The sequence below is a fragment of the Zosterops lateralis genome (genome assembly GCF_965231275.1).
Source record: "Zosterops lateralis genome assembly, chromosome: 12".
In the NCBI taxonomy this organism is placed as follows: Eukaryota; Metazoa; Chordata; class Aves; order Passeriformes; family Zosteropidae; genus Zosterops; species Zosterops lateralis.
This window is the reverse complement of record NC_139772.1, coordinates 14305137-14327320: the sequence shown is the minus strand read 5'-3', so window position 1 is coordinate 14327320 and position 22184 is coordinate 14305137. Positions and strand designations below refer to the sequence as shown.

At 48.8% G+C, this 22184-nt stretch overlaps 3 protein-coding genes across 7 annotated transcripts; 1 reads left to right on the top strand and 2 right to left on the bottom strand.

Annotated features, from left to right (window-relative positions):
• Nucleotides 1–36: 36 nt before the first annotated feature.
• COQ9 (coenzyme Q9) lies at nt 37–7025 on the bottom strand (the record flags this gene model as incomplete). The annotated part of the gene is made up of 9 exons (XM_083870293.1): nt 37–158; nt 1501–1554; nt 1903–2058; nt 3231–3335; nt 4512–4596; nt 4862–5004; nt 5371–5506; nt 6099–6270; nt 6968–7025. 9 exons carry the CDS (start codon nt 7023–7025, stop codon nt 123–125), a joined length of 945 nt encoding a protein of 314 aa, XP_083726419.1. The 3' UTR covers nt 37–122.
• A 15-nt stretch (nt 7026–7040) lies between these two features.
• Nucleotides 7041–14115, top strand: CIAPIN1 (cytokine induced apoptosis inhibitor 1). Of its 2 annotated transcripts, none has more exons than XM_083870287.1 (9): nt 7041–7113; nt 9101–9289; nt 9570–9722; nt 10562–10638; nt 10890–11058; nt 11261–11334; nt 11661–11776; nt 12291–12360; nt 12889–14115. In XM_083870287.1, the coding sequence occupies exons 2-9, from the start codon at nt 9133–9135 to the stop codon at nt 12997–12999; spliced, it is 927 nt and encodes a 308-aa protein (XP_083726413.1). In that variant the 5' UTR covers nt 7041–7113; nt 9101–9132; the 3' UTR covers nt 13000–14115. The 2 variants fall into 2 exon arrangements, with proteins under 2 accessions (XP_083726413.1, XP_083726414.1); XM_083870288.1 differs by lacking the exon at nt 7041–7113 and adding an exon at nt 8706–8826.
• A 1933-nt stretch (nt 14116–16048) lies between these two features.
• LOC310914256 (uncharacterized protein) lies at nt 16049–21191 on the bottom strand. Of its 4 annotated transcripts, none has more exons than XM_083870291.1 (7): nt 20726–21191; nt 19534–19797; nt 19115–19165; nt 18634–18738; nt 18143–18180; nt 17645–17838; nt 16049–17376 (listed from the first exon to the last, which is right to left on the bottom strand). In XM_083870291.1, exons 1-6 carry the CDS (start codon nt 20802–20804, stop codon nt 17650–17652), a joined length of 726 nt encoding a protein of 241 aa, XP_083726417.1. In that variant the 5' UTR covers nt 20805–21191; the 3' UTR covers nt 16049–17376; nt 17645–17649. The 4 variants fall into 4 exon arrangements, with proteins under 4 accessions (XP_083726417.1, XP_083726416.1, XP_083726418.1 ...); XM_083870290.1 differs by having other exon boundaries at nt 16049–17838; nt 20726–20855; nt 21044–21191; XM_083870292.1 differs by having other exon boundaries at nt 16049–17838; nt 20726–20855; nt 21171–21191.
• Nucleotides 21192–22184: the final 993 nt, after the last annotated feature.

Sequence of the window (22184 nt, the reverse complement as noted above, 5' to 3'; positions counted from 1 at the left end):
CGCCCCGCTCCCTCCGGCCCCGGTGCGCCCGCAAAAAGAGTCCGTGCCAGGCTGAGTACGACTTTATTGGTGCCGGGGAAGGGCCGGGCGCGGCCGCTCCGGTGCTCGCCGCCGCCGCCGCCTCACCGGCGCTGGTTCAGCCCCGCCAGGTTCTTGATCTGTGGGCACAGGAGAACGGGGTTCAGTGCCCCTGTCCCGGGCGGCCGCCGGAGCAGGTGCCGAGGGGAGGCCCGTGTGCTACGAGAAGAGATGTGGGGACAAGAGGCATCACTGTGCTCTGGGGACGGGCAAGAATCAAACTGGAGCCACCTCCTGCCACCCCTTCGACAGGAACCTGCTCTCCCGGTACAAGGTTTATTTCGGCGGCCACACTGACTTCGGCAGTGAATGTATGCTTTTGGGGCATTACGCTTGCTCATCCCTTTTGCAGAGACCTGCAGAACTGAGCACTCCTGTAAAGGAGAACACCTCGGGACACCCTGGACGTGAGAGGCTCAGAATGTGTTCCCCTAACAGTTATGTATGGGGATGATTCTGCTCTAAAGCCATCTGACTACAACCCACCCCCCTTCAGAATCCATCCAGGTCCTCCCGTTCATCTGTGCAGTGGATCTGCTCCAGGGACAGACCAAACATCAACAATGGGAAATATCCCAGATCCGAGAGCATTGTGTGGATGGAAAACAGAGCCCTGGATTTCTCTAGTGGAGGATCCTTTCGGCATATGCAGGTATGAGAGAGGAGAGAGGCTGAAAGACACTAAATGCTACCACAACTGTAGGAGAAGGAGATGGGAGAAATTCTTGAGAAGTGCTTCATCAGTAAAAATGTCTAATTTATGTTCCAGTCTGTTTGTCTTGTCCTGATACAAGGAAAATGTATTTCTGATAACAAGGCGATCACTTTGTTGCTAAATGCAATGAGGGGTTGTCCAAAAACAGGATCACAGTGAGGTTCTGAAGCCCTTCAAAAGTCACTCCTGGGTACACCAAGGGTTACTTTGTATCCCAGAGAAAGTTCAGTTCCCTCTGCATGGACAGAAAGCAGTCCAGGACACTACCAAGAAGTGAATGAATTCTTGGAAGGACACTGAAGTCAAATTAAAGAGCTTGAGGAAGTCACCGTGCTGTGGCTCAGGGACAGGTGCCACCTCCATGGGGCCACCAACCCTCAGTCAAAATTTCCAGCACAAGGCCTGGCACAGGGAGAGATCTTGTGACCAGGAATGAAGAACAGTTGTATTTATTCTGATCACCTTTCTCGCATCTCTAAAGCTCACTCTGCAGCTTCAGACTTAATTTCCTTATGCTTTTTTCAAGTTCTTTCACCACAAAACAGTAAACCAACTCAAACTACCAGGAAATCACCCTTATATAAATCTAAGTTATGAAAGACAACAGTTTTTCCATGTTGTCCTCTAGATTTGGGAGGAAAACACGTGCTGACACATTCAGAAAGCAATTCTGCTCTCACAGCCCTGCTGGTTTCAGCATTACTTACAGTAACTGCAGCTCCCATCAGGCCCTGGACAACGGCTTCTCCAGTGGATTGGACCTGGGAGACACAGGGAGAACATGACCTTTTGCTTCCTGCAGTTGCACTCGTGGCCCCCAAACACAGAGAGGGAATGCACAACAAACATGTGCTTGCTACAGAAAGGTGCCACAGACAGGGCACATGAAAGGGGTTTCCTGGGATGTCCCAACCACTGGGACAGTCTGCCAAAGAGGGCACCTCCATGTCAGTTTACTAAAAAACACAGTCATTTATTGATCTTGAACTGACAGCAGCAAGGGGGTCTCTCAGCAGATGTGGGATCTGCATGGTGCCAAAGCCAGGTGTGCCTGCACACGTCCTTGGGGAGAAGGGATTTGCTGCATGCACACCTGTCCCCAATGTTACCTGGCTGGCTGTATTGCTCATGGTCATGGCGTCAGCCACTCTGTTTTCCAGGAAGCGCCAAGTGTCCTCGAAGCCAGGGGACGAGTCCTGCATCATCACCAGCTCAGTGGTGTTGTAGATGCCAGTGAGCACAGCCCGCCGAGTGTACCAGTTAAACTGCAGGGGCACAGCAGGAGAGAGAAAGCTCTGAGTGCACATCAAGAGTGCAGCTATCAGAGAACAGCAAGGGAAAATCCCACACCCACAGCACGTTCCTTCCCATGTAAAGGAATTTGCCCTTTGCAGCTGGATCTATCAGGGCCTGAGACAAAACTCTTCCTGTTCTACTCCTGCTCCTAAAAACCCACATGAAGGGGTCTCTGAGGCATGAGAATACTTTGCCTGGTTCCTCATGTTGGGAAGAGGGATCTGCTGTGAGTGACTTTAAACCCCATTACTGGGAAAGAGGGAGCAGGCTCAGCATCACAGCTTCCCCAGAAAATTCATGTAACCAGTCAGGAGGTGCAAACAAAACACCAACTTTAGAACTTCTCCTAATCCCTGCATCAGTGAGACTTTAGAAACAGCTCAGTGCAGACACTGGCTCCAACATGTTGATTTGACTTGCATAACGTGTAAGGGACTTCCAGTTCCTGAAGCAATTGTGTTCTTTCAGTTGTCTTCTGGTTTATTCCTTTAATTTTTCAGCTGTCATTTATTTCTCACTGCAGTAGCTTCTTTTTTATACACAGATAAAAGAAGCTTATTAAAGTAGTTTGTTAAAATGGTTCATTTAGCTTTTTCCATCTCTCCCTACATCTATAAGAATTAAAGTAATTTATTAATTGCTATAATTAAAGTTATAATTTTCTTTTATTTCCTGCCAGAAAGATGAAAGCTTTAATAAGCTACTGGTATTTTTAGGTAGGTTCTTTAAAGGTTTTCAAGTCAAGTCTGTAAATGCTATTGCTGGTAGAGAGAGCTGTTTGACAGGCCCACTGCTCACTCACTGAAAACTGGACCAACTTCTTAGTCTCAAAATCTCAACAACTTTTTGTCTGTGTCTTCAAAAAAAAAAAAAGAAGAGCACTTAAGACCCTAGGAAAGCAGGTCCTTTTAATTTGCACTAATCCCATTGGCAGTAATTTGCATTTAGTCTCAGTGGCTCTTAAGTCTCTTTAGAAATTAGACTGTGGTTTATAAAGACCCTTGGGTGCCTCTAAAATGCCTTCTTCACTCAACAAATGGGCCATTTGCAGAGGGACTCGGCCCCACTCCGACTTGAACCCATGATTTTGCCAAAGTGCTGATGGGTAGAACCAGCTTATCCCCAAAGCATGAGGACTCACATCTGTGGACTGGTCCCCAGCATAGTGCCAGATATCATCAATCATGCTGGTCAGGAGGCTGAGGCTGGAAGGGATGTTACGTGGGAGCAACAGGACACTCAGGGCCTGCAAAGCAAACACACACAGAAATGGCAGCTGAAGAGAGAAGGATGTAACACTAAAAGAAACCAACAGTGCTCTGCCCTGTTATCTTTTCCCTCTTGTTGCTGACTTGCCTCCAGCTCCCAGTGACAAGTCCTCCCAGCTCTTTGCAGTCTTTACAAGCAGAAGGATGTGCAGGGAACACACAGTGCAGCTCGTAAGTTCAGGCCTCAGCCTGTACTGCAGCTGAAAGATCCCTGCTCAGTTCAAACATCCCTGTGTTGTCTCTCCTGAGCTGCCTCTCTGGCAGGGAAACATCAGAGGCTGAGCTGACTCACACTGTGTGCCCCTGTGGGCAGGGAGTCACATCTCTCATTTCTCTGAATTTGACTTTGAACTCGGAGCAGCAACCGAGGGCAGAACAGCGCCAGCTGTAATGGCCCTGCCGGGATCCAGCAGCCTTTGAACGTAATCACACAGGGCCAGCAGAGACACAAACCACCCACATCCTTCACAAGGAAAATTATGCTAATCTCAAAGAAGAACACGAAGCCTGTACTCTTTCTCTGTGCACGGGGTGCAGGATTCAGCTGCCCAGAGGCCAGCAGTGGTTCTGGACAGAGGCTGACCTCACCTCTGCAATCTTTGCAGCCCAAGATTAGAAACTCTTTGCTTGTCACTGTAGCCACAATTCAATTCTCTTCCCTTCCCAAGAAGAATGGCTTGAGAGTCAAATCTGAATTTAGAAGAATGGGGCCCTCTCAGTTCACAGCTCTGCCCTCAGGCTGCCAGGGGCTTGTTGGTCACACACTCAAGGACAGTTTTCTGCAGGAAAGCAGTTCTGCATTTCCAGGTGTGAGGTGATCCCAGTGCAGCCACAACAACACTGCACAGAGCCTGACTGGCAGTGACACTGCAAACAGGACTAAGCAGAGACACAGGTAATCCCCTGGGGATGCCAGATGGGTGGAGTGAACACCAGAAAGCTTTGCCTTTCCAGAACTGTGATAGTTGATCTAAGGTCACCTTTAACTGCCTCCTTCCAAGGCTGCTCTCCTCTTGAAGGCTACTAATCATTTGAAACCAGCCAGGGTTTAATTTACAACCTTGAACTAATCTGGTGGAGAGACTACATTGAAAGTCACAGGGTGTTTAAAATACACACAGGCAAAAGAGATAATGTTGATATTACTTTTATACCTGGGGCCATTTCTCAATATATGGAATCAGCATCCTCAGTCTGGCTTCCACAGCGTCTCTAAGGAATTCATCTATAGGCTTCTTCCTGAGTAAGGAAAAAAAAATTAGGAAGACTGTCCAAGTTAAACTCAATTCTGATCTTGAAAGATCAATCTCCATCTAGCTGAGCAAAAGATAAGCAAAGTATTATATATCCTTCATGTCTTTGGTCCTAGTCTCTATCTGGGAAGATGGTTTTATTTGAGTAAATTATACTCTTAAGTTAAAGTATCTGTGTTCCAGATGGCCTCTCTGTCTACCCAGCTACTAAAATCTGTAAAGGCAGAAATTTGTTCACACCCAGTACTCACTCTGCTTCACCCAGCTGCACTAGCTTCTGCTCCTTCTCCAGCAGCTTGGACAATTTGGTGTTGCACTCAGACACAAAGTGCAGGATCAGTTCACTCCCATCACTGTGAAACATCCCTGCTGCAGCAACAGAGAGGCCCAGGGTCTGTAGGGAAGAAGAGAAAAGCACAGACCAGGTCAGACACTGCTAAGTGGGGTCCAGCTAGAAAAAAGTTCTATTTATTTTGTGAAAGACATTATGTGAATTTAAACAAAGCAATGCTGCATTAATTAGAAAGCAGTTCCTACACATGTTTTTTTTCTCTCTTTAGGATTCACTACTCTTCATTGTGCCTTAGCCTAACTCTGAAGGGGTTATCCTGTAGCAGCTGGGTTTCATTCCTGCCCAGTAGCATTTGCTGACTAGGGTGCATCGCCCAAGAGTATGTGGGGGAAGCATGCAGGCCTGGCTGTCCCTGCACTTCAGCTCCATCCAGTTTTCAACTGGTTTGTTGCTTCTCTCCCCACATACCTTGGCTCCCTCTGCAATGGCCTCTGCAGTCCAGCCATGCTCAGGCACAAACTCCAGCGCCGCTGTGAGGATTCGATGCTGCAGCTGCTCCTCGCTCTCATAGTCCTCAGACTCCTGGCCGCCCTGGCCAGTGTAACTATGAGAAGGTATTGTTACAGTGAGGGGAATGTCACCACCAAACATCAGAACCCTGGGCTCTGCCACTCACTCGCTGACACCAGGCACGTTTTGGGACCTGCTTAGTATAAATCTGGCCTCCTCCAGTAAAATCCTTCCCTGTTCTGAAAAATTAATCTTAATGGACCTTTGCTGTGGGAGATGAGAAAAATAAGGGAAGGAGGGCTCAGTGGAGATGCCTACATGGAGACCAATCAGCCCCATATTCCTTCTCCTTTACAGAAAATTAAACTATAACCTTTTCCAACATGGACTTTATACTGTAGGCATATGGGCCACATACAGTCTCTGGTTTTTTAGATTTACTCAAAAATCCAGAAGCAAAGACTTGCGCTTTGCAGACGAGAGAGTTTGCCTCTTGAAAGCAAGTCCCACACTGTTTCCACGGTGGAATTTGCAGTCACAGCAAACCAGCTCTCCAGCTGCTGCAGTCTGGGGCTCCTTAACTCTGGATCTCATTGTCTTCAAGTTTCAGATGTGAGGTTCAGGAAAGCAAGAGCCTTCCGATCCCTCTGTCGGCGGGACAGTGCTAGAAGGAGCTGCTGAGTTACCTGTGGTGAGTGCCCCGAGGTTCCTGTTCAGGCTGGTGACCAGCTGGAGGTGAATCAAAGTGCTGCTGAGAGGAAGATGTCAGTGGCTCCTTCTTGTGCTCATCAGGGGCTCTCCGCAGGGCGGCCGAGGCCTGGAGGGCACGGGCTGGTGGGCAGTGCTGGCACTTGACCACTGCAAGGGAAACCAAGAGTCAGCATCTCCTTCCAACACCAGCAAGCATGGAAAATTAACGTGAAGAGAGCTGTGAATGCAGCTGAAAGCAACACAAATTCATAGTGCCTTTTTTTATGCTTCTGATAAGTGCTGCTTTCAGCTGAGCTCGTGTCTATGTGAATAAAGCAAAAATGTTTTTGAGGGAAAGAACAGTCCAAATGGCACGTATTGGAAATAGTTTCCCAATCCTGGACTGGGAACCAGGCACCCAAACATGCCCTCTCCCCGTTTGGGCCCCTGATTAGAGTTGGGAGGAAGGTGCTGACTCCCAGCAGGGGATATAAGGCAAGTCCAGCTCGGGAGCCGAACAGCCCTGACGGACACCAGACACTAATTACACTGACTACTCAACGACACTGGAGAGGAACTTTTAATTTAGCCGCTGCTTTTCGGATTTGGGTGGGGTTTTTTGCAATAAACTTGAGTCTCACAGCCCACGCTTCTAAAAACACCACCGAACCACCCCTCCCTCAAACCCAGCCGCCCGCCGCGGGTTCCCTCGCACCCCTGGTGCCCTTCACCTCACCTTGCCCCGCCCCGACCGCCGGGGCGCGCGCACGGGGGCGCGCACGGGCACGCGCTCCCCTCCCTACCCCCCCCCGTTTCCCTGCCCGGCGCGAGCCCCGGGCGCGCCCCCGCCGCCCCCGCCCCTCACCCGCGCGGCCCCGCCACAGCCGCCAGCCCGCGCGCCGCAGCCCGCCCGCCGCCGCCATCTTGGGAGCGGGCAGGGCGCGATGACGTCACGGTGACGGCGTCAGGCCGGGACCATCGAGCGGAGCGGAGCGGAGCGGGCCGCGGGAGGTGAGCGGGGGGCGGCGCGGGACCGGGCTGGCGCTCACCCCTTTTATTTTTCCCCTTAAAAATCTTTTCTGAGATCTCGTCTGAAGCGCTTGGGAGGGAGGAGGGAGCTGTGTGTGTGTATTTAAATAATTCCTTCACGAAATTTCCTCACGTATCCTGTCCTTGCTCCTGAACCGTCCCTGCTCGGCCACCGAGAGGTTTATTATGGCCGTTCTCCATGTGCGCACCTGCTGTAGGGCCCGCAGCCTTGAGCCGCGTCCCGGCCGCCGAGAGCTGAGGTGTCCTCGGCCCCTGGGAGCCCAGAGTGTCCCCGGCCGCCGGGAGCTGAGGCGTCCCCGGGAGCCCGGAGCGTTCCCGGCCGCTGGGAGCCGGCTGTGGTGCGTCAGGAGGCTGCAGTTAACAGCTCTGATGTGCTACTGAACCCTGGGAATGGTTTGGGTTGGAAGGGACCGTCAAGATCATCCCATGCCAACACAACAGCTTTGTAATCTCCTGATGCGGAACCTGCGCTATTGTTTAAGCCCTTTCCTTGCCCCGTTCCTCAGGGACTGTACAATGTGTGTGACACGGAGATAAGGGCCCCTCCTCACAGCACCCACACGGGATCCTCGGCCGCGTCCTCCCCGCGTCTCAGGGAGGAGGAGGTGTTGATGGAATTTGGGCTCTGACTGATCTTGCAAGGTCATAATCTGCTGTTCAGAGAGGAGCGTGTGACTTCGGGTTTATCTTTCCCACCCTAGCCTAGCAGTTTAGGTATTTTTCAAAATTTTGGGCCTTCTTCTTGGGAAAGGTGACTTTTTAATGATATGTACCTTTACAAACGTTACTGTCTGCTGTAGCTGCTCAGCTTGTGTCGCACATGCAAAACCTGCTGTGAAATGTTACATCCTGCAGCGTGTATCCAAGGTGTACATTCCCTACTGGGTTGGCATTGTAGTTGTTTTAGGGTGAATTCCTACCGCAGTAACTCAGAAAAGGCACAGATTGTCCCATTCTGATCTTGATTGCAGTTTCTAGGAGAGAGGGGGAGTCCACAGAGCCAGAGGAGCTGTGGGTCAAAATCTGCTCCCCACCTCACTGCAGTTAAATTTGATACAGCATATCCATGAGCTGTGCTTTAGTGACAACGTGGTGGCAGCGAGGCATTTCCCAGGATATGTGATGTAGTGATTCCTGGTAAAGATCTTGCTTACAACTATCTCTCCAGAAATAGACGTGTCGTTAGCAGCTAATTGAAGATACACTGGGCAACTGTTCTGGTCAACAGTTCCTCTGTTCTCTGTGGTTGTGTTAAATTAGGAAGAAAATAAGTTTGTGTTGGATAGAGGAAAGAGAGGAGGTCATCAGGTTCGGTAGTTGGTGCTATGAGAACAGGTGATGATGGGATACTATTGCCATAGAAGGAATACAGTCTCATATGAAATATCAGTGGAGACAGTTTTCTCAAAGCTGTCACTGCATGTTCTGTTCCTCTCCTCCCACCCTGTAATTTGCCTACCAGTGCCACCAATCATAACGGTGGGAAGAGCCTCAATTTGGAATGCTGGGAATGCTGAAAGTTACTTTTTTCTTCTCATGTACTGCGTAAGCAAACTCTGCTAGGTTGTGTTTGGAGTAGGAGAGACAAGGCAGTGTTTAATGTCAGATAGCTGTCACTGCTCAGGAAATCCAGAAATCCTGTGTTTATCTTACTCAGATTTTTAAGGAAAGCAGGTAAGTTTTATTATTTTGTTGGTTTCTTTAAAGCATGGCTTGCAGTCTCCCAGCAAAACTAGTGTGTGAACTGAAGAGAAACTGAATTATGCCATGAAGTGTAGCTCTTCATGTCCTGCTCAGTTTGTGGGAACTTTGTGTTGCCCATTTCCAGAAAATTATCCCCATTTATTAAAACAACTCTGCTGATGAAGTCACAGTCCACAGAGGTTTGTGCTGTGCTCGGCACTTACCCTTCCTCTCTCTCTCTCTCCCCCTCCCTGTTCCCCCCCAGGCACTGCCAGGTTTGCTCCTGCTGCTGCTGAGATGGGGGAGTACGGAGTGGCTCCAGGGCAGCGCGTGGCCATCGTGTGGGACAGCTCCTCCCCAGTCGAGGCCCTGAAGGATTTGGTGCATAAAGTCCAGACACTGGTGGGAGCTGATAGTAGTGTCTCTGTGGAAAATGTTAACCAGCTGTCTCAGTGTAAGAATGAGCTTATTTTTTCAGTTTCCTTAAAAGGGAGAGGGTTCTGCTGCAGTGTGAATCAACACCTTCCCACTTTGGGAGTCAGCGCTCAGAACATCAACAGCACCTGCTGCTCTTGCCCTGGGCAGGACAGCAGGGAAGTGATGCACTCATGCTTCTATGATTGGTTTCTTTAATCAGTTACTGCTGTTGTACTCAAGCATGAGGGAGGTGGAACTGGTGTATTAAGCTGTGTGTTCTATGTGTATAATTGTACCATCTTCCTCTTCCTTCTCAGCGGCTCACAGGGAGTCCAGTTTTGACGTCATCCTCTCTGGCATGGTACCAGGCAGTGCAGCACAGCACAGCGTGGAGCTCCTGGCAGAAGTAGCTCGGATACTTAAGCCAGGGGGCCGTGTCCTCCTGAAAGAACCAGTGGTTACAGAATCAGGTGAGAGAATATTGCTTCCATGGCAACATAGCATTTCTCCTGAGGATTAGGCTGAAATAGAAAGGACAGGAACCCTGATCAACTTTGAGAGATTTTCATTCTCCTGACACACTAACCCAAATCACAAGGTTTTTATCCTGTACTTAAGCTGGTATCCATCAGGGATGTTTGCAGTCACTCTCCTATCAAAAACGCTGGAAAGAGTTGTTCCTAAATTGCATTGAAAAGCTTCAGTGACTACTGTTTTCTCCTCAGGGTGCAATGTTAAGTAGCTGCAGATGTTGTGTTTCTGAGGAGCTTCCAAAGTGGTTTTTAAACCAGGTGGCAGATGCTGAAGAGATTGCCCCAGAAGTCAGTTGTGAAATAGTTATCCAGAAATGGTTAACTGAGTTTGGACTGAGTTTAGAAAAGCCAGAGCACCTGTTATGGGACAGCTGGAGGAGCCATGAGAAGGTGAACACAAGATGATTTCTTGATGTCGAATGTTCATTTAGGAGTCCATGTTTTGAAAACTTCATGAGTAGTTTACTAGGTAAAAATGTTTCAGAGGGAATTGGTTTGGGGATTTTTTTAATCTTTTTTTGATGTGAATTGATTGGATTGAGAAATGTTTTGCCATATATAGAACACATTTGGAGCTAGAATGACCCCACACTGTTATTCTAATGAGCAGGCTGCTGATGCTTTTTCTGGTTTGTTCTGCTGTCAAATAGAAAGGGCCCAGTTTTGGTGCAGAAGTTTAGCTTATGTGCTTCCCTCTAAAGTTCTTGCTCTTTCAGGTTTCTCAGTGAGCTGTATGCTTCTTTCCTCCTCCTACTCTCTGCTTTTGTGTCTTGCAGGAAACAATGGCAAAATCAAGACAGTGGCCAAGCTCCTCACAACTCTGACTCTCTCTGGGCTGGTGGAAGTGAAAGAGGTAGGGATGTGTGTACCACTTCCAGAAATGCCCTTGGGCAGTTACCTGGGGATTTGCTGGGTGTTGAGGTTTTGAGCTACCTTTGTTTGCTGTAAATGTGCATGGCCACTGCCTGGCACAAACTTTAGTTACTGTCAGCATAGTGTTTTTCTTTAGGATTGTTGATACTGACTATCTGTTCACTGGAATGCTGGGCTTGGTGTTAAAAGAAGGGTTTCTGTATGAGGTTAACCTAAAATCTCACTTGGCAGCTGCAAAAGGAAGCACTGACCCCAGAGGAGGCCAAATCTGTTGGAGAACATCTGGGTTACCAAGGCAATGACCTTCTCATTATTCACATAGAAGGCAGGAAGCCCAATTTCGAAGTCGGATCCTCAAGTCAACTCAAACTTTCCTTTGCCAAGACACCTGGTCCTTCAGGTAAGGAGTGGTGCCTGCTGAATATCTGGATTTTGTGGCTCTTAGTGACAGGCATCAGTTGCAACAGGGAGACAGTTCCTGAGTAGGGAGTGCTACAGTAAAAACCTATGGTAAAAACCAAAGTTGCTTAAACTCTATTTGTTTCAAGTAGATGGGGCAAAGGCTGGAATAACTGCTATTCCTTCCTTTGTTTTGGCTCCAGGAAAACCTTCTGTGGACCCAGCTGCTGCCAAGCTGTGGACACTGTCTGCCAATGATATGAATGATGAAGACATGGTAAGTGGTTTTCTTTGTGAGGCTTTGCTGTTCTTTCTCTCTCCCCATTCTTTCCTGTTCTAAATACTTTCAGTCATGTCTCTTGGGAAGCTTTATGACTTCAGAGGTAGAAAAAACCTCCCTAAGGCAAAATAGCTCATCTCCTTCATGGGGTCTGGAGAGCTCAGTGATGTGAGGGCAGAGAGGAGACAGGGATGAGAGGGTAGACCTGCAGCACTCTAATTCTGGTGTACAGATAACACCATTTCTTTGAACATATCTCAGCAGTGTAATTCCCTACTGAAAAGTCCATTTCCTGCATTTTGTCTCCCATGGTGTGTTTTCAGGATCTTTTGGACTCTGATGAGCTGTTGGATTCAGAGGATTTGAAAAAGCCAGATCCATCGTCCCTCAGAGCTCCGTCCTGCAAAGAAATGGGCAAGAAGAAAGCCTGCAAGAACTGGTCAGTGCTGGAATTCTTGTATCAGTGAACCTTTCAACTGCAGCATTAAACTCTTAAGAGTTGGAGGGATTTAAAGAAGCTTGTAGGCAATTTACTGTTCTTCAGAGCCTAACTCTTTTGGTTCATGTCCTTTCTTATCTTAATTATTGGAATGTAAATCCAAATACAGTGAGAATTGACCTGTGGCTACTACAAATTATCACAATGGTCTATAATTATCAACAGCCATCTTTGAGGTGGCTGCATAGCTTGTGCAGCTTGTCTAAAACCCTGGTTTTTCACATTCCAAGGAGAAACAGCCCATGTAGCAAGTGCTGTAGTGTCATTTCCCACTCAGTTTAAACCTGAGGAGTGTTTCAACACTTGTTGTACCAACCGTGGTGGTGAAGAACAGAGTGAGGAACGTGAGTCCCAGAGTCAGCTGTGTGTGTGACAGAGCGAGGGCTGGCACAAGTGTTGATGACTCATGACCTTTAAGCAGAAAGATGCAGGTGACTTCTTTGTTTATCTACAGCACATGTGGCCTGGCTGAAGAACTGGAACAGGAGAAGAAGAGCTCACAGCCCAAATCTGCCTGTGGAAATGTAATTAGTATTTTTTATCTTTATACTATGGTTTGTAGTATATAATCTCTGTGTAATAACTGTGTTCCCTAGTCACTGCTCCCTGAGCTGGATCACTGCCTCCATACACTGCCTGTGCAGCTTCTGCAGAGCTTCAGCCTTTGCCTTGTGCCCATGTCCTCTGTACCAGCCCATGCTGTCTGTTCTGACCCCCTGGAGAAATCAGAGTGAGCAGTGAGCCTTTTCCTCTCTGCTCATGGCCTAACCAGGGATCTGCCCAGGGAGGATTGCCTTGTGGGAGCTCAGGGGACTGCCCCAGCCTGGCACACCAAGTGGGGTGGAGACTCATTTCTGTGTGAGCCCAATGCCTGCACAGTTCTGCCATCCACTCTAACCAGGTGTGTTGAGAAGGGGGTAGAAGGGAAGCAGTTTCTGTGCTCATAGATACTGAGGAGCATGACGTGTCTTGACCTGGAGAAACCATATCACAGGGGAAGAGAGCTGAAAGTGGCACCTGATTACAGAGAGTGCTTTTCTTTCCTTTGCCAGTGCTACCTGGGGGATGCATTCCGCTGTGCCAGCTGCCCTTACCTGGGGATGCCTGCCTTCAAGCCTGGGGAGAAGATTCTCCTGCAAGAGAACCAGCTGCATGATGCCTAACAAAGACATGTCCTACCAAGGACTCTGCTGCTTTTCCATCAGTCTGAGGTTCTTCTGCAGTCCTCCTGCTCTCAAACTCATGCTCTCCAGACAATACTCCATGTGGGGAGGGACACTGCGGGCCCTGGCACTGCTGTGAGCTCACCTCTTGTCACCAGCCTTGGGCTACCTGATCCTCTGGTGACAGGTCACGTATTAGACTTGATGTGACGCCTTGTTCTGGCTGACCTGACTCGATCCCGGGCACTGGCCGTCACAGCGTGTCCCACCAGCAGAGGGAGGTACAGTCACGTGTCAGGTTGTCCTTGTGTGCCTCTGGCATTTCCCATGCCCATGTACTGCAGCTCTAATTAGTCCTGATTTTCCCTGGGCAATCAGCAGCTCTGGCTCAGCCCCCAGGGTGACTGGGCTCCTGCTCTCTTTGAAATTTGAACCTGCAGCCCCTTATCATGTGCAGGTGGCTCAGCAGCTCCTGTGGCAAGTGGGGAGCAGGGAGCATTTTTAGCAGTGTGTATGGGAAAGACTGGCAGGCAGGATGAATTTCCGGGTGTATTGGAGACCCAGCCCCACCTGTTTTCAGCAAAATGATGAAGATCCAGTCCACCAAGAACTCTTGCCTTTAAGGCAGGGAGCAATGAAACAAGATCTGTCTTGTCTTCCCACAGCTTTCAGCCCAACACAAACTGATAACACAAGGACAATCAAAGACTGTCACCTCTCTTGGTGGTTACCCAAGTGAGTTACCTGCAGTGTCAAATACGTAACAACATAGCAATAACTTAATTTCTAGATGATCTGTGGTGGCCCTCTGCTCTCTCTCCATGGGATACTATTTATTTGTGTAGTTACTGCTAGCGAAGCATCCTGCAGGTGTGGGATGAGGTGCTGTTCACATTTTGTGCCAGGCTTGCTTCTCACCCAGGGAGGGGGAGGAGGAAAGCCCACATCCAATGTCTCAGTGGGGACTGCTTTGTTTGGAGCTCTCGCTCTACAGGATGTGACTTCTCATCGTGTGCTACCTGAGTCACTAAACTCATGGAGAGGGCTGGGATGAAAGTCTGTTCTGTTCTTGAAATGAAAGTGACCAATAGTAAAGCCCTTGATTTAAGGTTGGTATTAGTGGTATTCTAAGTGTGTCTCCTTCTACTCACCCTCTCAGTGATTTCTTAAACTGTTCTAATGTTAAATAGCATCTTGGAGTTCCCCATAAATTGTTCCTCTGAAAATTTGACTTCAGTATGTGGCATGCACTGGAAACAACAGATGTTAAGGAAAACTTGAGAAAACTCCTTTCTGACTGCTCAGATGCTGCTCTGGGAACTTGCACTGCCCCAAGCTGTTGCTGGTGGGATTGAAGCCTCTTCCTTCCAGAGCATGGCTTTCCCAGACTGCTCTCTCACACCTCCCCAGTCCCTGCCTCTGTCATCAACAAGAACAGCTCCCAAGGAGACCACCTAAAACCATCTGTCCAACCAACTTGTTCTTCCTAGCTAGTGATGTAAGGAAATGAGCAAAAGCCTCTGTACACTTACGGCCTTTGGGGGGTTTTACTGCCTTTTCTCAGCCTCACTGGTAGTAGAAGACCAGATCTCTTTATGAGGTCCCTGATAAAGGCAGCCCTTACCCTGAGCTCTGCTTTCCTCTTGCCCAAACTGGAGAGAAGCAGCACTTTTACTTTTGTTTCTCTGCATGAGTCAGCCTTCTTTTTTATGTCCAGCAGAGCCTGGGGGGCAGCAAGGACACATTCTCTGCTCCTGGCAGGAAAACCCATCGTGGATGTTTCACCCACCTGCCTTGGGTGCACACAGGGACAAGAGGCCCTCTCCATATAGAGGAGTTTGAAGCAAGGAGGGCTTGTGTTTATTATTGCTTTATCTTCACACAGTTGCTTAACTGCTTGTGATAGCATCTTTCTGAGAAGTGAAATTTGAAGGCTCAGCTCTGACCATAGTAGCTGCTTCACCTTTTTAAAAATAGCCAATGAACAAAGATTGCCCCCACCCTTCCTGCCTGCACTGGAGAAGTTACCTCAGCTAGTTCCTCCATTAGCCCTGGCTGCCTTTCCCTGCCTCTTGCTCACAGGTGTTACTGCTCCAAGGCTACTTCATGGTTTCTTGCCTGGTTCCCTGTTAAAAATGCTTCTCCAGATCTGATTCCCCACTGACCTTGGGGATAAAGGAGGATGCAAATGCAGCACTATGAATGTCCCAGCTTTCTCTATTTCATTGATCAATAACTCTTCCCTGGTGAAGCAACGAGCCATGTTTTTCCCTCCACTTCTTTTTAAGGCAGTTAAGCAAATGCAGAGCCTCTGGCAGCCAGCCCTTGTTAGTCTAAATTTGATTTGTATCACAGCTTTCCAATTTTGCCTCTTTGCAATTTAGTGAGCATGTCATTCTGCTCATGTTCTTTGTGGTTTTCCTCATGGGCTTCTATTTTGACTAGTGGGATTCTGAAGAACTCTGCAGCTATACTTGCCTCCTCTGAAACTTCTCCCCTTCCTTCAGCAAATAATAAGTGGGTACCAAGGTTGTAGCTACTCAGGTGTCTGGCTTCTTGAATTGATGAGCAGTCCCTCTTAGTTGAAGGGTTTTTTAAAACCCTTCTCTCGTTAAAATAACAACATAAGTAATTTGATGCTATAGACACAAGAGAAGGGCTGTGCTGGTCCAGCCCAAGGGCCACCCAGCCTGGCTATAGAGAATCATGGGAACCTTTTAGGTCAGAAAAAAAGATGCTGGAATCCAACAATGACCCCATCACTGCCAAGCTTGTGCAGGTGTTTATGTCACTGGTGGCGGGAACGTTGATGGGGCATTGAATGGAACTTGGTCATGCAGGTGCTGATGATGTCATGCCTGGCAGAGAAGCTGAGAGGGTGGGTGTGAGAACCTGGCCCCTGACAGATATACTTTTCAACAAACAGGTTATCAGTACTAAACTGAAGTACTAAACTGAAGTCTCTTGTCTGTTCTATTGACCAGCAGGCCACTACTTCACTCTATCAATATCAGCACCAGGAAAAGCCCAATTAGAGCTGTCCCTGAATTGCAGCTGGACTGCATGCCAGTGACTCCCCTCTTGAGTTTGAGGGCCTCTCAAAATTAGAAATACCTTACCTGAGATGAGCAGAACCCTTCCTTATCCAAGGTGGAGATATCCTCAGTATCCACCTATGACAGATCCTCAAGTAAGTCACTGAGAGCTTGCTGAGTATATACTATGAAACATTACTAATCCATGTAGTTACTCCAAATTATAATAAACGTTGTATGGATAATTCATTAGGCATAAAGCATTGTCCAAGTCTGAGATTAAGATTGGACTGAGCTGCACTGTGATGCCAGAAAGGTTTGAAAATCAGGAGAGTCCATTCAAACTTACAAGTGGGAGGGTCCTCCTTATTCTTTGTCTACAATCATTCTAACTCCATTTTAATGATCAATTTTCAAGGTTGTCCCCTCTATACATTCTCATTTGTTTAGCTAAGTGAATTCAAAAATCCAGTGGGTGCCCTGTCAACCCTTACTCACATTCCCTCACTTTACTCTGATTTGTTGTTTTTCATTCTACTCACTCCCAGGATTCTCAAAGTCCATGTTCATGCCATCTCAAGGTGTTCCTCACTGCTCCTGTTCTGTGATCCCACTCTGGGTTGGCCATTGGCCACAGTCTTCCCTCAGCAGCTTCCTCTCCTCCTTTGGTTGCACTCCTGGATTTTATGCACTTGTGTCAGGCAAACATCACTTGGTTGGTTGGTGTTTGTTTAATGTTTGGACATCTGTCCAAGTTGGATCATATTCTCTGAGAATTACCCAGAAGATCAGGACTATCTTTTTGGGTTAATCTCTGAACTTCAGCACCTGTTGTGGCTGTAACACTAAATCATTAAAGCTATGTGCTGGTTTCAAACCCAGTGGGAAAATTAACTCTACTTAAGTTGCTCCTCTTCCCCCACCCTCTTTTAACAGCAGAGGAAACACCAGGCGAGAGCACAAGTGGGCATCACAATTTTACTGAAAAGCTCACAATAAACACATCATTATCAATAAAAGAGGGCACAAAAGACAGTGCTGTACCCACAAGAAGGGTATTCACCACCAAACCAGCAAAAACACCCAGCCACTCCCAGTACAAAGCAGATCCATGTGTATCACTGCAGCAGCACCTCTGTGAAGCAAGCAATGCTTTTCCATCCTTGCCCCTTGTGTTTCAGCTGAGTGAATGAGAGCAAGATCAACCCATATCACAGCAGGTGCCAGCTCAGAGAAAACCCAGAAAATCTCTCCAGGACTTCTCACAGCCATGCCACCCAGCACATCCAGGACCAAGCTCCTCCTGAACACCGTGTTGGCCACACAGTGTACAGTGTCATTCCTGAACACAGAGCAAGTAAGCAAGTGTCAGTGACTGGAGACAGTGAAAAGAGTTGCTGAGGCTTGGCAGTGCTTGGAGCTGCAGAAGGCAAGAGGAAAACGGGCTCAAGAGCCCTGTCTTCACTGTGAGACATGGCTTCTTCCAGGGGAACATAAAGCAGGGTTCAGGGGTAATAGGTGTCTTTGGTCACCAAGACTGCACTGCTGTATGAGCTAACACCTAGTTTTTGAGGAGGACGACCCCAACAGGTGGACAAGAAGCTGCTCACCTCCCTCACTTGCCCTCTTCATTCAGGGAGACATCCACCTCTGTGGTGGCAGCACTGCTATCCCCACCACTCTGCTTCTGCTGTGATGGCTTGACCTCAGTGTAAATGACATTGGAGGAGGCAGATCCTGTCCCTTTCTTTTCAAAAGCCAGGTTGGCATAGGTCAGGTCCTCAGTCCCTGTCACCGGGGCTGCCTGCAGAGAGAGAGCAATGAGTAGAGCCTTGGCTTTTCTTTCTGTCTCCCCTGCTAATATATCTCCACTGGCACAACTCTTGGTGCTGCCCAAGCATTAGCCAGATTGCTCAGAAGTGCCACCTACACAAACACTCATAAGCCCTTATTTAATAGGAATTAATAAGTGTTTAGGACCATGTTTTCAGAAAGCAAAGCTGATTTTACTATGAAATCCTTTAAGTGGGTATTCAGCAGACAATGCTTTTTTTGACAGGGAGGAGGAAGCAATACCTGTGAAGCCCTCCCAGGCTTCCTGTACTGACCTGATTCCCCTCTGCCACTTCCCTGCTCATGAGCTCTCCTGAAAAAGGAAACCTAGTTTAAACAGTAGTTAAAATAGTGACAATGATCATTATTTTAAATTAAAAAATAATGAAAGAATAAAGCAAACATCTGCATTGGTCCTGCTTTTGTTATGGTGAAGGATGACACTGTAGCTCTGGTTCTGAAGACAGCCAAGGGGCTGGAGGGGCTGGAAAGGGCTTAAAAGCCCTTGGAGGGGCTGGAGAAGAGCTGAGGTGGACACTTCTGGATACGCAAGACCTGTTTCTGGTTGTGCCATAACCAGACTCCCACCAGCAACTGCCCAGAAGGAAGGGAGGGAGTTGAACCTTCTCACCACACTAGGAAAACTTGTTCAGGAGGACAGACTTGTGAAGGGAACACAGAATGAGCAAGAGCAGTAGCATGTCAAAGATGGACATCTCCCAAGCCTGGCTTTGTCCAGACCAGCACTTGAGGAAGAAATGCCAACCTGTTCTGTTCTTCCTGCGCTGCCACAGCAGTAAGCCAATCACCGGCATGTAAAGGAGTGTCCCGACTGCTAAGCCAAGGAGGATGCACAGGAGGAAGTTGAGTCCTGCACAAACAACATCACAGAGGCACTCATGAGCCACCATCCCCCGTGCAGGGACACATGCTGCCATTGCCTCTTTCTTGGCAGGGTCAGTTTCTTCCCAGACTTGGGCTTCCAAGACCCTGAACCATCTACAGCTTCAGGGTGCTGACAAAATCCTGTGGGGAAACTCATCCAGGGGGTAGTTTGGAGCATCAGAGCCCCTTCCCAGCATCACAGCCTCTGATCCACTGGTGGGTGCCTACCCCAGTCTGGCAGTGGGTCCCACCCACTCATGGGAAAACATCTGGCTGTTTTCTCCCTTACTGCTCCTCTCTCTTTTTCCCTGAGGACTCCTCCTGCCCTCCACTCTTGCAGTCAGGGGATTGTGGGGACATACCTGTCCAGATCTTCTCTGTGACATCAGTCTGAGGTCCTGCACAGCTACAGCCTGAAAGGCAGAAACATGAGTGAGAGTCTGTCCAGAGGCACAGAACACCCTGCACCCTGCTCTGCTTTGGAGTAAGAGCCTTGACCCCAGTCATGGCTGTCCCTCTCCTACCACCACAGCTCCAGCCATGTCAGTATTTGGCTGATGCGCTGCAGCTGGAGGATATGGCAGGTCCTAGGAAGGAACCAATGGTCCAGCAGCTCCATGGTGGGATCAATCTGCCAAAACCTGCTGTGCCGGGTTGGCTCCTCCAGTTCTCAGGATGCTTTCAGGGTAAACAACTCATGGAAGAACCAGAGGAGTGGTGGATGTAGTATCCTGCTCTGCCCACTCATCTCCCCCATGCAAACAGACCCACTGCCACTTACTGAGATCTTTTGCTTGTGTGCAGTTTCCAGTGTCTGTAAAGTTTTGTCTTGTGATGATGACCCTACACACGCATATTCTTGTGTGGGCTGTAGACAGGCTTGAGTTGGTGAAATTCATACAGTTTTCTTGCAGAACCACAGTGTTGGTTTGATTCTCCCCCTCCAGACATTCAGGTTTGTACCACTTCACTTGCACTGTGAGATTCTCCAAACAAATCTCAAACTGCACAGTGGTGACTGGCTTTACTTGCTGACTGGCTGTTCCTGGAAGAAACAAAACCAGAAGTGATAGCTGAAATATATATATGATCTTGCAGGGTCATGTCTCACGTGTCACTCATGAAAGACACAGTGAAGTGACCATCCTTTTCTGCACCAGTTGATGATCTTTTCCAAATGTGGCTGCTAACCACTCCTCATCACTCAGTGCTGAAATGTTGCCTGTTGACTTGTGCCACTGGATGCTGTGCAGTGCACAAAATTTTCTGTGCCTCAGGAAGGACTGAAAATGTGAGGATCGGTGGGAAGGCACTTCCTCTCCCTGTGACATAGGCACCCAAGCAGGAAGTGCCTCAGGCTCCACCATTTCATGGAGCACGAGATGGGACTTGGGGATTGGCAGTGGAGGATGGCCAGCCCTAGAAAAGCAAAGAAAAATAGTAAACAGATTCCCTGCAGCCTCTCTGGCTTCAATCCCACCCCTAGGGCAGACACTGCAAGATGAGCTCTAACCCTACCAACACATCAACTATGGCTGAGATCTATTGAGCAAGTCCTGCTGGAAAAAAAAAAAAAAAAAAAAAAAAAAAAAAAAAACAAACAAACAAACAAAAAAAACACAACTATATAAGAGTTGGTTTTGTCTTAAGGAATATCCACATCTGCCATATGAAGCTGACCCCCCTGTGCAGTAATCAGGCTTATAAGCATTTCTGTTTCCTTCCCCACAGCTGTTTTCTCTCCCTGCTGCTAAGGCAAAGCTGGTTCAAAGCCCCTGGAGCTCACAGCCTGTGCATGCACAGTTGCAAGGTGGACCCCTCTGCAAGGCACATGGCAAGGTGGTGCTGCAGGAGAGGGGCTAAATTATGCAGGAGGAGAGATAAAAGCAGCAGCAGGCACTTTGCCCACCTTCTCCAGGCATAAGCAAAGAGGGAAGAGTTCAGAGCAGAGGCAAGGGCACTGGGGGACTCACCAACTGGCAGCCAGGTGAGGAGCAGCAGGGGCAGAAAGGTGTTGGCCAGCCAGAGCTCCGTGCTTCCCAACAGCCTCATGGTGACCGTGCTGGGTGCCTGGTGGGATCGGCCGGGAGTCTCCGTCTCTCCCTGCAGTGCGGGGTCACTGCTCAGCCCAGAGGAGCTGAAGCCTTGCCAAGACCTCACCCCTTTTCCACTGGGCCAGACAGTTCCTCTGTGCTCACAGGCTTTCCCCCTCTTCCCCTTCTCTTGCCTCAGCCCAATTCTTATCTCCTCTCTTCTCTGATTCCTCCTCCGGTTTCATCCTGACCAAATACCCTCGGCCGTGAGACCCAAGTAATGTCCCCAGGAGCTGCTGATGGCCATTTCCCACTATTCTAGGGCCTAGCCCAGCAGGTCCCTGCCACTTTCCCAGTTTCCCATAGCACCATCTCCCCACGCCACCCGAGTCTGTTCTGTTTTACACCAGGGAATGGACGGCTTGGAGGAAGCTGCCGTCACGGCGGGGGGATGGGGTGATGTCCACACCCATCTGGTGATGGGCTGTGCTCGCTGAGCCCAGGTGGGGACACACACCCTGCCAGCCCCCAGGGACTTGTGGTTTGACGTGGGGATGGGCTTGATCAGAGTGTTCTGGTTGTGGGACCTACATGACCCTGCAGAGCCTTGCCCTCACTCTGGCCATGAGTACCCAGATCCCAGCCCCTGTGTACCCCCTGCCACCTCTGGCATGAGGGACACTAGGACATGACCATCCACCAGGCCAGACACAGTTTGTGTCACCCCTGCCACCAAAGGGACATGCACAGCAGTCAGCAGGCACAGGCCCCTCTGTCTCCCCAGCCTCTGTGGGTGCAATCTCTGCTGCTCTCCACTGCCTGCCACCGCTCTTCCTCTTCATGCTCAGAGCAAAACCTCCTCCCATCTGCCATTTCCTCCACTCTGGTTTCCATCAGCACCCATAGTAACCACCCTGCACACCATGCTGGGGACACAGAGCCCAGCCACACGTGTCTCCAGAAGAAAGGGTGCTCACTAGAGCTCTGCTACACCAACCATTGGAACTTCCCAACTGAAGCTGAGGTCTCATCTTGCAAACCAACCCACATGAGGAAACAGCAACACCAGTGTGACATTTGCTGGTAAGAGGGTACAAGATCCACAAGAATGACAAGTGAGAGGTTCTGTATCCCTCTTGCTCTCCCCTCTGGACCTCTTCATCTCTTCCCATGTTATTTCTGATGTTCAGTTCCTCTCTGCATTTAAATAATCTTCTCTCATTTCACAATTGCATAATGATGTGTACTTGTTTGCTTCCTTCCTTTTCATGTCTATTCTGGTTCTCACGTTTCCTGGCACTGATGAAGCCAAGACCCTCTCCAGCAGGAAGTGCTTTCCTGTGATCCCAGCTGTGGTGCTGGTGGAACTAAAGGTTAATGTCTTGCCTTCTGCTGACTC

Bases quoted from the DNA above. Each gene is read 5' to 3' on its own strand.
- CIAPIN1 (XM_083870287.1), top strand. From the start codon at position 9,133: ATGGGGGAGTACGGAGTGGCTCCAGGGCAGCGCGTGGCCATCGTGTGG. The intron at 10,639-10,889 runs GTAGGGATGTGT...CTCACTTGGCAG, and splicing joins GGCTGGTGGAAGTGAAAGAG to CTGCAAAAGGAAGCACTGAC. The intron at 12,361-12,888 runs GTAATTAGTATT...TTCCTTTGCCAG, and splicing joins CCAAATCTGCCTGTGGAAAT to TGCTACCTGGGGGATGCATT.
- LOC310914256 (XM_083870289.1), bottom strand. From the start codon at position 20,804: ATGAGGCTGTTGGGAAGCACGGAGCTCTGGCTGGCCAACACCTTTCTG. The intron at 18,739-19,114 runs GTATGTCCCCAC...TTGTTTGTGCAG, and splicing joins CACAGAGAAGATCTGGACAG to GACTCAACTTCCTCCTGTGC. The intron at 17,839-18,142 runs GTCAGTACAGGA...CTCTCTCTGCAG, and splicing joins AAGTGGCAGAGGGGAATCAG to GCAGCCCCGGTGACAGGGAC.